The 15,255-nt window shown below is 41.2% G+C and overlaps 1 protein-coding gene across 10 annotated transcripts in view; it reads right to left on the reverse strand.

The window, feature by feature from the left end:
* The window catches only part of DENND1A (DENN domain containing 1A), a 406,341-nt gene that overhangs the window by 258,303 nt on the left and 132,783 nt on the right, over positions 1–15,255 (reverse strand). For all 10 annotated transcript variants that reach the window (XM_075015674.1, XM_075015669.1, XM_075015672.1 and 7 more), the window contains exon 5: positions 3,176–3,295. In XM_075015674.1, the coding sequence (XP_074871775.1) occupies positions 3,176–3,295 (120 nt within the window). The remainder of the gene's footprint in view (positions 1–3,175; positions 3,296–15,255) is intronic.

Below are 15,255 nucleotides of genomic sequence, written 5' to 3' on the forward strand. Positions count from 1 at the left end.
CTCCTCCTCCTCACTCACCTCCTTCTCAGCAGATCTGCACGGCTCCAGCAATGACAGAATCTGATGCCCCTCGCCCCAGCTCTCCCACTCACGTCCCCACACTGCCTGCCACTAAACCAATTAAATTTAGTTTCATTATTTCAGCAGGGCAGGGCAGGGAGCAGCAAGAGGAGTCAGCAGCAGCAGTGCCCAAAGCCACAAGTGTCTCCTGAAAGAGCCGCATGTGGTTCTGGAGCTGCAGGTTTCCAATACCTTAACTGTTGGGATTTGTAGCACAAAAAACAAGGTACAGACTAGCTAGCAGCCAGGTGTAATCTCTAAAGGACAATGGAAGGTTTTAGCAATATGTTTCATGTCCCAGGAAAAAAGACACACACTAAACTAGGGAAGAACTATTTTATACAATTTTCAGTATTTTCTGAACATGACAGTAGACTGCAATTGTTTTACTTAATCCCTTTAATCAAACTTTTCTTACCGTTTCTACTAAATATGTTTAAAACCCTCACGATGGAACAACAGAAATGAGATCCATTGGGCCAATTCACCCATGATCTAACTCTGCAGATCTTTTTCTGTAGTGGAAGGTATTACCTCTCCTTTCCGCTCTGCCTCTTCTCTATGCATTCTCATATAGTGGAGACAACAAAAACCCCTTTGTCTAGGAGAGAGTGAAGAGACTTCACCACAAGAGGTAAGAAAACACATTATGTAGTCTTTTGCTGTCTTTTGACCATTCAAGTCCCTTCTGCACCAAACATAAGCCCGAGGAGGCTGTGAAGGCCAGGACTCTATTAGGGTTTAAAAAAGAGCTTGATAAATTTTTGCAGGTTAGGTCCATAAATGGCTATTAGCCAGGGATAAAGTATGGTGCCCTAGCCTTCAGAACAAGGGCAGGAAATGGATGGCAGGAGATAAATCACTTGATCATTGTCTTCTGTTCTCCTTCTCTGGGGCACTTGGCATTGGCCACCGTCGGCAGATGGGATGCTGGGCTGGATGGACCTTTGGTCTGACCCAGTATGGCCATTCTTATGTTCTTATGTTCTTATGTAGCTATATATCAGGAGTGGGCAATAATTTTCGATGCAGGGTGGTGGGGGGAGCGGTCAAGGGCCACACTTTACTATGGAGAGAGTGCAGGGCTTGGGGCGGACGTTGGGTGCAGAAGGGCTCTTGGGGTAGGAGACTGGGATGGAGGGGAGAGTGGGGGTTGGAAAGGGAGACCAGGTGAAGCAGGGGGTTGTGACCTGGGGCAGAGGATTAGGGTGCAGGGTCTGGGATGGGTATGGGAGCCAGAGATGATTCTGGCCTGGGGGAGGGTTGTAGGAGCCTTTTTAGGGTCTGGGAAAGCGTTGGGATGCAGGTCCAGAAGCAGACTGTGGCTGGGAGGTGCTTAACTAAGCAGCTTCTGGCCACCAGCACACTCAGGTAGGCTTCACAACCTGCCAGAAGCCCCAGCTCATTGGCTGGCCCACGTGGCTCTCTGCACTGGGAGGAGGTGGGAGGGACTTTGGGGCAGACAAACTGGCCAGGAGGAGCTGAGAAATTATGCTGTACTGCCTCTGCCCACTGCAAAATCTGAAACTGGTTGGTTTTGAGCCAATGCCCCTGGTCCCAGGAAAAACTCTCAGCTCCTATTGGCCAGAAGCTGACCAATGGGATCTGAGAAGTTGAGCTGCACTGCTACCCCCACCCACCCTTAGCAAAATTCTCAGCTCCCATTGGCCATTTTCATGCACTGCTGCTGCCCCCCAGAAAAATCTCTAGGATCCCATTTGCCAGTTTCTGGCCAATAGGAGCTGAAAGATTTTGCTCGTGGTGGGGGCAGTGCATGAAACTGGCCAATGGAAATGAAGAGATTTTGCTGGGGGCCAGTGGCAGCCGCTGTAGGACCAGTTGAGAGCCAGATTAAAAGGCTTGGAGAGCCAGAACTGGCCCGCTGGCTGTATCTTGCTCACGTCTGCTATATACAGTGTGCCCAAATTCTCTCCCAGGCACACTCACACAACCACTTATATTACAACAGGATTGCATGTAACCAATAGCTGAATTTATCCCTGTATCTGCTGCTTTAACCCTCTTCATACAGTTCTCCACAAAAGTCTCATTGTTAGCAACGTTTGCTCTTTCTATTTTACGCAATGAATATGCATTTGGACCACTGTACTATTGACAGCATGCAGGGCTTGGGAACTCGGGGCAGTGATAATAGTTTCTGTTCTTGCAATGGGTTCTTTTAGCAACATGCCACCGCAAAGAGTCACTCTGAAATAAGGTGGAATGGAGTCGGTGGTGAACTGCCTTTGCTCCTGTCTGGACCATCTGGCTTTTAATTTCTTAGAGTTAGATCAGTACAGTCTTTACCTGTACTTTACCAGGAAGCACTTTCCCGGCTTGCTTTCCTTCTCCATGAGCACCTCTCTCCTACCAGAAAAAGACAGTAGGCAGACCACGGCTACACCTAGCTAACAGAGGCTGACAGGGAGCAGTGTGCATGGCTTTATTTCCCCAGCAGGAGCCTGGCTAATCGTAGATCTGAAATCTGTTTTTTGTCACTTTTCTTTTGTGGCAAAAAGAAATAGAAAACTCAGCAAAGGTTACCCTGGAGCACATTGGCCTGAAGTCATGAGAAACTATTTTGATACAGTTCCAGTCCTCTCATTCATTGCCTCTCCTCTCTATGTGAAGCACAGTGTTTCTGTCTCCCAAAAGCAGTATTTATAACCAGGTTAGATTGTATTCACACGTCTATCGACAGAAGGGAGAGAGGTTCATAACTACAGAGCAGTACAGCATCAGAAAGACATTCTCAGTTGCCAACAGATTCTTATTAATAAAACTTGCATATACAAATGTCCATGCGATGTCTTAACAGGATCAACTGTGACAGCTACAGATAACGGTTGCCATCATGTTATGCTTCGTCAAATGACTGCATAGAGCTGTTAATTTGTCTTTCCACATTGTTAACTTAAATATACTGACTACAAATAAATATAATTATCAACACAGGAACCCAAAGTGCAAAAATATTTTGCACCATTTCTCCTGAAGTGCAGTGACTTTCTAAAGTCCAGATAGGAAAATAATTCTGAACAGCTGGAAAATATAACTGCAAAAGCCAACATAGTTTCTCAGAGCTAGCCAATAGCCAAACCACAGCCAAACTTACCTTAAGATACAGAAGCAACTTTTGGCCCCAGAAGATAAGCGACAGAATCCAAATCTCTGTTTACTGTCAATGTCTGTGAGTACAAACGTAAAGTTCTGGCCAACTTGGCTAACTGTAATGCTAGAAATAAAGAGAACAAAAGGAAAACTTAATTTCAGCTTATTCAATGTTACAAGTATGTAATCAGACTAAGTCATTGAACCTTATTTCCTCTCTCTGCAGAGCTTCCTTGGAAATTAACTTTGACCATTTTACACTCTTTCCAAATGCAAGTTTGACTCCGTATCTTGTATTTTTTGGAGATGTGGAATAGCTGTGGAAGAATTTCCTATGTCTTTAAAACAAAGACCGACATGGCCACTGATTAGATTCCATATAATTACACAGCACCAACTAAACTAAATCAATGCCCATTCACAATGCAAAATATTTCTGTCATTCTTCATTGAAGGGTTAATTTTACTTCAAATGCAGACAGTATTTGGAGACTTTATGCCTTTGTATAGTATATTGATTAATTACGTGTTTCTCTGTTATCCAAATAGGCTAGGAATGAGCACAGCACTATCCCTCTAAAGCGTATGACTTACGAAGGCCTCAAATATTATTTTCTCCATTTAATTATGCAGCTGTGCATTTTCTGCTACAAGTCAGCATTGGTTAAAGTAGGAAACTAACAGCGGCACAGTAAGATAAAGGTAAATAAAACTTCTGTAACAATGTCAGCCTCATTTCTTGATTATCTGCTACAAAACATAAAAATCTTTAAATATACTTCCACAGCTGGTACTCTGTCTAAGCGCACCCTGTACTACTGCTTGGGCACCACAATGACTTTAAAACTCTTTACAGTAATTATAATATAGTTTGTATCTGATTTTCAAGATTATAATCTAATTCCACTCTCCTGTAAGGTGCTTATTTGCCTCTTCTAAAAAAGTGCAAACAATACAACAGCTCCCTGCTATGCTAGAGTGGAAAGCATCACTATAGGAATATCCACTTATACTCGCAAAACATAGCTTTTCATTGCATTAGAACACAGGAAAAAAAGCAATGCACTAAACAGATAGAAGTAGGATGCAGAAATATTATTTTCAACACTATAAATCATGAAGGATATCACTGCTGTCAGTTTGAGGTCTACTACACATTTCTAAAAAATAAAACCTCTCTGAATATTGTAAATAACACAGATCCTTTTATTTAAAAAAGGCACATTTCCAAAGTGAAATGTATGAAACATTTCATTTAAGAAGATACTTGATTTCTTTAAACATTATCACATTTCTGTCTAAATCTCACCTAACAAAGTACACCTATATAACAGGCTGGGATTTTAAAATCCATGAAATTAACAGATAAAAGGACTGATTTACTATTATGTCACCCCAGATTTACATAGGCTTAACACCATTCTTAAAATACAAGACCAACTGTTCATTGGAGGCTTTATTTAATTCAAATTAGTGATTAACTTGAGAATTTGTATTGGTATGAATTAGATTTTAACACACCTAAAATTACTATAAAATATGTACTGTTCAATCTACACTACAGTTTAAGAACAACAACAAGAAGTCGTGTGGCACCTTATAGACTAACAGATATTTTGTAGCATAAGCTTTCATGGGCAAAGACCCGCTTCATCAGATGCATGAGTGGGAGGGTGGTTTCAGAGGGGTATTTAAAGAGTGGGGTCCCAGTAAGAGGGAAGGCCAGAGCTGACAAGGCCTATTCAGCAAGGTGGAAATGGCCCAGTATCAACAGTACTTATCAAAAGAGTTAAAAACAAGTCAGATCGGACAGGGGGATGTGAGCCTTTGTCAGAGTCTAATGGGGAGCTATTAGCACCCAGAGCAGAGAAACAAAGGTCCGCCCTCTTACTGGGACCCCACTCTTTAAATACCCCTCTGAAACCACCCCCTCCCCACTCATGCATCTGATGAAGCGGGTCTTTGCCCACAAAAGCTTATGCTCCAAAATATATTTTAGTTTATAAGATGCCACAAGACTTCTTGTTGTTCTCAAAGCTACAGACTAACACAGCTACCGCTCTGATACTACAGTTTAAGGTATACTATAAACACTGACAAACAACATTTGCATAGGAAGCCGTGAAGTATATTAACTATCTTAATGACCAAAGGAGAGTAAAATGCAAATTACTATTAACTTCAGGTTCACTCAACAAATATAGTTACACACCTTAAACTAACAAAACAAAATAGCAGTGAAGTAGCACACTTTAAAGACTAACAAAATAATTTATGAGATGAGCTTTCGTGGGACAGACCCACATCTTCAGACCATAGCCATACCAGAACAGACTCAATATTTAAGGCATAGAGAATCAAAAATAGTAATCAAGGTTGACAAATCAGAAAAAAAAAAAATCGTCAAGGTGAGCACTTTGGAATTCCAAAGGAAATTACAACTACTACTAAAGGAACTCCCTGCTGCTACTCAGGACTTTATTCACTCAGACACACTATCTGAGCCCCACTCTGGATTATTCTATTTACTTCCCAAAATCCACAAACCTGGGAACCCTGGATGACCTATCATTTTGGGTATTGGCACCCTTACCACCGGACTATCCAGTTATGTGGACTCTCTCCTCAAACCCTATGCCACAAGCACTCCCAGCAATCTATGAGATACCACTGACTTCCTGAGGAAATCACAAAACTTTGGAAAAGTTCCTGACAACATCATCTTTGCCACCATGGATGTAGAGGCTCTGTACACTAATATTCCACACGAAGACGGATTACAAGCGATCAGCAATACCATCCCTGATGTCACCACAGCCAATCTGGTGTCTGACCTCTGCAACTTTGTTCTCACCCACAGTTATTTCCAATATGGGGACAATTTATACCTCCAGATTAGTGGAACTGCTATGGGCACCCGCATGGCCCCACAATATGCCAATATATTTATGGCTGACCTGGAACAACGATTCCTCAGCTCTCGTCCCCTATCACCCCTCTTCTACTTAAGATACACTGATGACATCTTTATGATTTGGACCCATGGTATAGAGACTAGAAGAATTCCACAGAGACTTTAACAATCTACACCCCACCATCAACTTATGCCTCGATTACTCCATGCAAGAGATACATTTCCTGGACACTACAGTACTAATCAAAGACGGCCTGATTGGTACGACACTCTACTGGAAACTCACTGATCGCTATACTTACCTACACACTTCTAGCTTCCATCCTGCACACACAACTAGATCCATTGTTTACAGTCAAGCCCTTAGGTACAATCGCATTTGCTCTGATCCTACTGACAGAGACCAAAAACTACAAGATCTTTACCAAATATTCATAAACATGAATTACCCACAAGGAGAAATAAAACAGCAAAATCGACAGGGCCAGATGAATACCCAGAGACCAGCTACTCCAAGATCGGCCCAAAAAAGCCAAGAACAGAACACCACTGGTCATTACCTACAGCCCCCAACTCAAAACACTGCAACGCATTATTAAAGACCTACAACCTACCCTTAATCGGGATGCCACACTCCAGAAGGCCGTAGGTGACAGGCCTGTTCTCTTCTACAGACAACCTCCCAACCTTATGAGGATTCTCACCAAACAGCCACAGTCTATACCACAGGAACACCAGTCCTGGGACTTTTCCTTGCAACAAAGTCCGCTGCCAGCTCTCTCCACGTATCTATTCTGGTGATACCCTCACTGGACCTAACCAGGTTCGTCACAGAATCACAGGCACATTCTCATGTTCCATAACTAACATCATATACGCCATCATGTGCCTATAATGCCCAGATGCTTTGTATATTGGACAGACTTCGAACTCTCTTAGACAAAGAGTTAATGGGCACAAAACAGACATAAAAACACTACTGATCCACAACCAGTCAGCCGACATTTTAATAGAGTGGGCCATTCTGTTAATGACTTAAGAATTTGCATGTTACTGAAGAGGAATTTTCACAACAGTTTGGAAAGAGGCTGCTGAACTCTCTTTTATATTCAAATTCAACACATTGACATGTGGTTTGAACCGGGATGGGAATTTTCTGGGTCATTATAGGGGCTCGTTTTGGTTCTCTGTGCCTGAAATATTGAGCCTGTTCTGGTATGGCTATGGTCTGAAGAAGTGGGTCTGTCCCACAAAGGCTCACTTAATAAATTATTTTGTTAGTCTTTAAAGTGCTACTTTACTGCTTTTTTGTTTTGAAAGTATATAGACTAGCTTGGCTCCCTCTCTGCTACCTTAAACGAACAGTAAGTTCTGAAATCTACAGAGCTATCTAAAATGCCATCAATGAGCACGTATCTGATCTTGTGCAATCATACAGTGCCCAATGAAAATTATGTGGACTTTCAAGAAAGAAAGAGGTGTAAGATATCGGACAATAAATTTTACTATGCAATTTTAAAGGGAAAAACCTCTCCATGAATTCAAAAAAAGGAAGAAAAAATGCTGAAGGGGTGATAAAATGAAGCATCAAGAGTATGTCTACACTAGGAAATTAAGTTGAATTTATTAAGGTCAATTTGTTGTCACCCGACTGTGTAAAGTTGAGGGTGCATGTCCACAATGGTACACGAAGTTGATGGAATGCATCCCAATTAGAGTGGGCAGCTTCGACTTTGTCAACAATGCACTGTGGGTACCTACCCACAGATCCTGCTGCCCCATTGCATTGTGGGTTTCTGTTCCAGTATCTGACAGGAGAAAAGAGTGCCATGCATGGTTCTGATTGTGTCTCATCAGCCTCTCTATCATCATACTCCCCTTGGAACGAAATGACAAAAACTGTTTTTGTACCCTTTTTTCCTATCCGACAGACACCATTGCAATGCTAACATGGAACCCGTGTAGCTTCTAACTGCTATGGTAAGTATTACGAGTGCCTTACACATAGTGCTGTGGTGTGTGCGGTGTCTAAGCAGCTTTCAGCACAGTGAGGACACTGAGGAAAAACACAAACATATATGAATGAGAGACAATGGAGAGGAGAAACAGGGAGATGCTAGCTGTACGTAATGCTTTCTACACAGTGGAGCGTCAGTTCTGGTGCTGTGATACCTTCCACACAGTAAAGTCATAGGTCTGAGAATGCCTAAATGGACAAAGGTGCTAACTTCAACATGGGGGAAACAAGCAACAGCGGCAGAAAATTTCATTTCACAGAATGTCTGAGATTGACAGTGTGTCTTTGCTATGCAGAAGATCGACATGGTCATGGTCGGTATTCTAGGGTTACATTTTGCACGCCTCACAGGAATGCACAAAAACCCTAAATAACAAAATAACAAAACTATCTGGAGTCGACAGTTGACCCCTGTACTTCCCCATATCAGGAGGAGTAAAGGAAGTTAACAAGAGAAACATTCCTGTTGACTTCCCTCTGTGAGGATGGCCAGGTAAGTCTATTCTAGCTACGCAATTGCCATAGCTAGACTTGCGCATCTACAATTGACTTTAATGTCTAGTGTAAACCTGCCTTGCGACAGTGCTTACATAAATCAGAAACCACAAATCTTGCTTGCAGTTGTTAATAATAAGTTAACACAGAGTCTTTGTACATATCCTAATAGAGATACGTGGGGGGCTTTAGCACAAGTTCTAAAGACATTGCAATGTGAAATTTACCTGAAGCTGAGCAATGCCTGTACATCTTTTGAGAGCAAAAGTAATCAAGAAACTAAAAAATATATGTATAAGGAATTCTTTAGTTACCTCTACACCAATGAAAGGAACTAGAATTGCTCATTTGTGAGAATAAATTTGGTCTAGGTGGAACTAATGAAACATGATGGGATGATATGCAACACTGGAACTTTTCAAATCTATTCAGGAAGTAACAAGTGGGCAAAAGGGGTGGGGTGTGGCATGGCACTCTTTCAAAAAGAAGTGATGCCCCCCCCCCTTTTTTTTTTAAATCACTAATTACTTGGAAGTCTTCAATGGTGATTTTCTTGTCTGGAAGCCTGGGAAAGTTCCAAAAACTGAAAGAAAGCTACATTTGTGCCAATTTTTAAAAACTGTAAATCAGATGACCCAGACCTATCAACCTGACAATGATCCCAGACAAGATAAAGCAGTAGCTGATAAAGTGATCTGGTAAACTGCAAAAATCTGGTAAGCTGCATCTCAATATGGTTTAATTAAATGTACACTTCAAGGAAGAAAGAATGTAGGCCATATTTACAGGATGGGGGACTCTATTTTGGGAAGCAAGGACTCAAAAAAAAAAAATGATTTGGGGATTGTAATGGATTGCTGGTTGAACATGAGCTCTCCTGGCATCCCCGTGCCTAGCAGAGCTAATGCAATCTTGGGACGCATAAATGGTAATTTTGAGTAGGAAGAGATATTGTTTTGCTTTTGGTATTTGACTCTGGCATGACTGCTGCTAGAGTACTATGTCCCATTCTGGTGCCAAAATTCAAAAAGGTTAGTGATAAATTGCAGTGAGTTCAGAGAAGAGCTGTGAGAATGACTAAAGGATTAAAAATCATAACTTATAGCGGTAGCAGGGGTGCACAAAGGTGGAGGGGCAGGCTAACTCAGGGGGGCATGAGATTTTGTAAGGGGGTGTAGCATGATTGGCTGCTGGGTATCAGGCTCATTCATCTCTTCAAAAATGTTGAAATATGTTACTATTTTTATGCATTCACATTTATATACTGATCAATAAAGTTTTTACATTCTATATATGTATTTTCTTACATATTCTGAAAGTTTTTTTTTCTTTTCCATACGAACATAATAGAAATTTCCATCCATTTGGATTACATAAGACAGGTGGGCGGGGGAAGGGGCCTTGCTAACTGCAGGGACGAAAAGTGCAGCACAACATAAAAAGTTTGCGCACCCCAGTTTATAGTGATAGACATAAAGAGCACTTTCTACAGTAAACCCTTGATTTAACGGACCCTGAAATAATGGACTTTGGAAATAAGGGACACTGCCTACCAGCCTCCTCCCCACCCCACCCCAAATAAGTGATGGAGACTCACTAGAGCTGCTGCTGGAACTGCTGGATCGGCTGGGGCTGGAAGAGCCACCACAGTGGCTGGGGCCACAGGAGCTGGGAGGGGGTAGTTGTGGTGGGCCACAGGAGCTCTCCTCCTCCCAGAGCCTTATGTGTAGTGCATGTGGGCACTGGGCCACCACTCTCTGTTAAGGCTCTGAGCAGCAGCAGCTATGGTGTTGGAGGCAGCTGCCCGCTGGAAGGCTGGGGACAGCCATACTCTACCGTCGCGTGGGTGGCTCAGAACCGGGGCTAAAGGAACCACTATGCTGAGAGCTGTAGGAGGTGGAAGGAGCCAGGCTGGCATTCAGCTCCTCTCCTGGCAATTGGGAAAGGGAGTTGCAAGTGTGAGGGTAAGAATGGGGCAGAGGACAGGAGTGAGTGATGGGCTGGGAAGGTCATCATGTCAGCATACAGTATAACCATTTGGTACAATGGACTTTCAGCATTAACAGACCCCACCCTTGTCCTCATTAGTAAATTAAATCAAGGGTTTACTGTATTTAGTGTAACAAAATAAGGCTAAGGAGTGATTTGATTATAGTCTATAAGTACCTTCACAGGGAACAAATATTTAATAATGGACTCTTCAGTCTAGAACAGAAAGGTATGACAACTGAAGGGCTGGAAGTTGAAGCTAGACAAGTTCATACTGGAGATAAGGCCAAAGTTTTAACAGTGAGACTAATTAATCATTGGAACAATTTACCCTAAGTTGTGGTGGAATCTCCATCACTCAATTTTTAAATCAAGATTAGATGTTTTTCAACACAATCTGTTCCAGGAATAATTTTGGGCAAGTTTTTATGGCCTGTGTTATACACCAGGTCAGATTAGATGATTGTAATGATCTCTTTTGGCCTTACAACCCATGAAACTCTTGGAACCTATTTCGTCACTGTTTTCCAAGAGCAAGCTGGACCAGACAGCCTGCCCAGCTCCTATTATTCTCTTTGTACCTTTGAGAAAACCCCATCTGAAACAAAGTCAATTACAATTCAGTGGATACATGCAAGCATCTTCCAGAAATACTTATATTTGCCTGATGAGTCTTGCACATGTTTAAACAAACTTATGATACAAGAAAACAGCACTCTTGGGGTTTATAAATACCATTAGTCTAAAATCATATTCCTTTGCCTGTTCCCAGTGCAGCGTTCCTTAAATGAAATGGCTAAAGAGCTGCCTACTAGTTAGGAAGAAATGTCTGGAACAGCACAAGTCTGCAGCAATTCACTGGAATATAAAAATGTTGAAATGTTTTGAGGAAATATGGGAATCATTTTGCCCTCCCCATTATTTACATCAACACATTGCTGGTGTTCCATTACAAGCTGTGTGTGAGGGTGTTGGGGGGGCAGTAAATCTTGAAAGAAACTATCTCCAAGGACAGAAATTTTACACAAGGAAGTCTCTGTAGGTATCCAAGAGCATAAGCACCAGCACTTAGATATTCTGAAAACCACCAACACATTGGATCTCTCAACCTGGCTATTAAAAATGACAGAAAAAGTGTGAGAACAGTTTTGTGTAAGAAATAGCCATTCTAGTATGCTGTCACTAACAGCAAGAAGCTTGAGCATTTGCTTCCTCCTATTCCTTATTGAATGATTCACAAAGTATCTGTGCATCAGAGAAGCAGCTGGGAGAAAACAGGTGCTCAGGCCCACCTGATATTCTTTATCATGTTAGCCTGACAGAGTCTATGACACATATGCAGCAGAACATCTCGTTTACTTGGATTCTAGAATGCCGAAATGGCTCCCAGATGAAGAATGGGTAAGCAGCTATAAAGAAGTGAGAAGACGGGAAATAATGATTAAGTTCCTAGTCTAAAAGTATTCCCTCCCAATAATGAACCATCAGTAAAATGGTTCAAAGCTCTGATTTTATATTGAAAATAGTCTGTTTAAATAGCTGCCAAGAAGAAGCACCGCAAACTCTCTCCTCTGCTAGCTTAGGTTGCTAGAAAGTTTTTGTTTTGTTTTTTTTAAAGTAACACATACAGGTGTATCACTGACTTCAGGGAGCAAATTTAACTGAACTGGGTAAGACCATCTCCAGCAGTTGGAGAAGAGCCATCCACTTGGACAGAAAAGACATATTAGCATTTTGCATTTTCCTCATTTATATTTCATAGACACATTTACAGACAAGTAATGTAGATACACTTTAAGATACAATGGACAAATACCTGCATAGAGTCTTTTGGCCATTTCTCTTATATGGTAGATTTTCTTTTTAAAATACCATTCTGACCTCTTAAGGGAAAACACATTTTAATGCTTTCTCCCTCATTTGAAGTGTATCTTGTCTCTGTCACGTTGCTTTAATGCTCACTTTTGAGGTCTATTTGACAAGTTATTCTACCTGACTGCCAGAATATTCTTTTGTGCACTGAAAGTTTCCTAACTTGGCAAGACTGAATCAGCTCCTATCCCTTCTTGCTGCAGGATACAGCATTACTGATTTTTGTCCATTAGGGTCATTATGTCTCGTTACCTTCAGATTTGTTCTCAGCTACAGTGTGACTAATATTTAAATCTAGTACAGCTTTCTCTATGTTACTATGCTATAAGTGTAATTCACATATTGCCACATTAGATTGTACATCCCAAATTCAGTGCAACTCAACATGGAAAAAAGGCTATTAACATTGATTTTGGTGGTTGCAGAATTCTTCATAATCTTACAGATGCATGCTTGCAGCATAATTATACTTCCCTATTTTCCTCCTTCCCAGAAGCACTTCAAAGTTTTGAAGATGTTTCAAATTACTCTGCAGAAAATGCATGCTCCAGTATGAAGTGTGCAATTTTAGCATTGAAGGTATTCTAATATGTCTCAAGGTATTCACCACACAAAATAAGAGAGTTTAACAATTAGGTGCCCATGATATACACTTCAAAGGCATCTGATTAACTTGAAAGTCTTGAAGAATTATTTGCCAGCATCCTGAAGATGCACTTTGAAAGAAATTTGAACACTCCTTCAGTTTTTGGTACCCAGTTATCTAAAATTGCTACAGCTGAACCACAAGGACTGTAAAGAGATGCAGATGTTGACATCAGCAATTCCTTAATCTACTATTTATTGAAGAAGTGCAGCCAATAAATGTCCCTTCTGCTGAGATTCCTTACCTACTATACGTACAGTAGCACAAACCCTGAGGAAAATTTTGCTGAAACTTGCAAGTGTCTAGTTTATTTTTAATGCAACACTCCACAAGCCAGAATTCACAAGGCTTCTAATTTATGCATTTAAATGATTTACTCATGGGTATGACAGTCCCATAGATACAGTGGTCGTCTCCTGTAGAAAGAATTTTACTAGAAAATTGTAGTACTGTTACTTTGGGCCTGTTAGGAAGTGAATGAAAGTTATTGGAGCATGTAAACCTACGTATCTCCGAGATCATATATCAGCATCTGTTCCCACACATACAAAATCAACCTGTTTTGCTTGTGCTCTGTGATAGTCTTGACCAACAGGATAACTAATAACCTATACAGAACAATTCAATTGTCTATTTATTAGAAATTTCTGACACTAATCACCTCCATTGTTAGAGCATGTCTTCATTATGGTCTGGATTGATCAAGTAGTGATTGATCCAGCAGGGGCTGATTTATCGTGTCTACTGTAGACACGACAAATCAACTGCCAATTGTTCCCCTGTTGAGTACGGTCCTCCATCAGAATGAGATGTGTAAGGAGAGTCAATGGGAGAGATTTTTTCTGTCAATCCAGTGTGGACACGCAGGCAGTAGATCTAAGTTATGCCAATTTGAGTTACGCTATTAACATAACTCAAATGTCCAGCTCCAGTCAAAAAAATCAATGTTAGGTTACCATTAAAAAAGGGAAAGAGAATAAGACTGAGAATATCTTATTGCCTCTGTATAAATCCATGATACACCCACATCTTGAATACTGCATATGGCTGTGGTCGCCTCATCTCCAATAAGACACATTGCCTTTTGAAAATGGTAACAAAAAGGATTAAGGGTTTGGAATGGGTGCCATATGACGAAAGATTAAAAAGACTGGCTTTTCAGCTTAGAAAAGAGGAAAGTGACGTGGGATATGATAGAGATTTATAAAAGCATGATGGATGTGGAAAAAATGAATCAGGAAAAGTTATTTGTTCCCATAATGTAAGAACTAGGCATCACCAAATGAAATTAATGGGTAGCAGTTTAAAAGATAACAAAAGGAAGTTCTTCTTCATGCAGCGCACAGTAGACCCATGGAACTCCTTGCCAGAGGATGCTGTGAAGACCAGGACTTTAACAGGTTTTTAAAAAAACTAGCTAAATTCATGGAGGTTAGGTCCATCAATGACTATTAACCAGGATGGGTAGCCTCTGTTTGTCAGAGGCTGGAAATGGATGCCAGAAGAGGGATCACTTCTTCATTGCCTTTTCTGTGCACTCTCTCTGGGACCTCTGGCCACTGCTAGAAGACAGGATAACTGAGATAGATAGACCTTTGGTTTGACCCAGTATGGTGGTTCTTATGGAAATTGTGTACCGTAGATCACCCTGTCACCACAGTGTGGATATGCCCTTACCTCATTATCATCATCATCATCACCATCAACAACCATGGGCTCAGTGCTTATTGGTGTCTGATGCCTTCATCACTATTTCCTTCCATCTTTTCCTGTCCAGTGTGTAGTGTGTTAGTTTCTGTAGACTCCACACCAATCTACTATATCATCTACCCTCTCTGTCTGCCTGTCTGCCTCTCCCATTCAAACCCTCCCTTATGCCAAATACCAGGGTCTTGACTTTTCGGTTGTCATTCATTCTGCGGATATGCCCAAATAGCTGTAACTTCTGTTGTATAACATTCTGCAGCAGGTTCTCTTTCAGCTACATCTTCCTACATAATTTCTCATTGGTGACCTTCTGCATTCATCCTATTCTCAGAATCTTCCTATAACAACTCCTCTCGAATACCAATAACCTTCTCTTTGAATCTTTTGTTATCACCCACATCTCACATCCATACAACGTGCTGCTAAATACACACATTTTCAAGA

Source organism: Carettochelys insculpta, chromosome 21, assembly GCF_033958435.1.
Source record: "Carettochelys insculpta isolate YL-2023 chromosome 21, ASM3395843v1, whole genome shotgun sequence".
Lineage (NCBI taxonomy): Eukaryota > Metazoa > Chordata > Testudines > Carettochelyidae > Carettochelys > Carettochelys insculpta.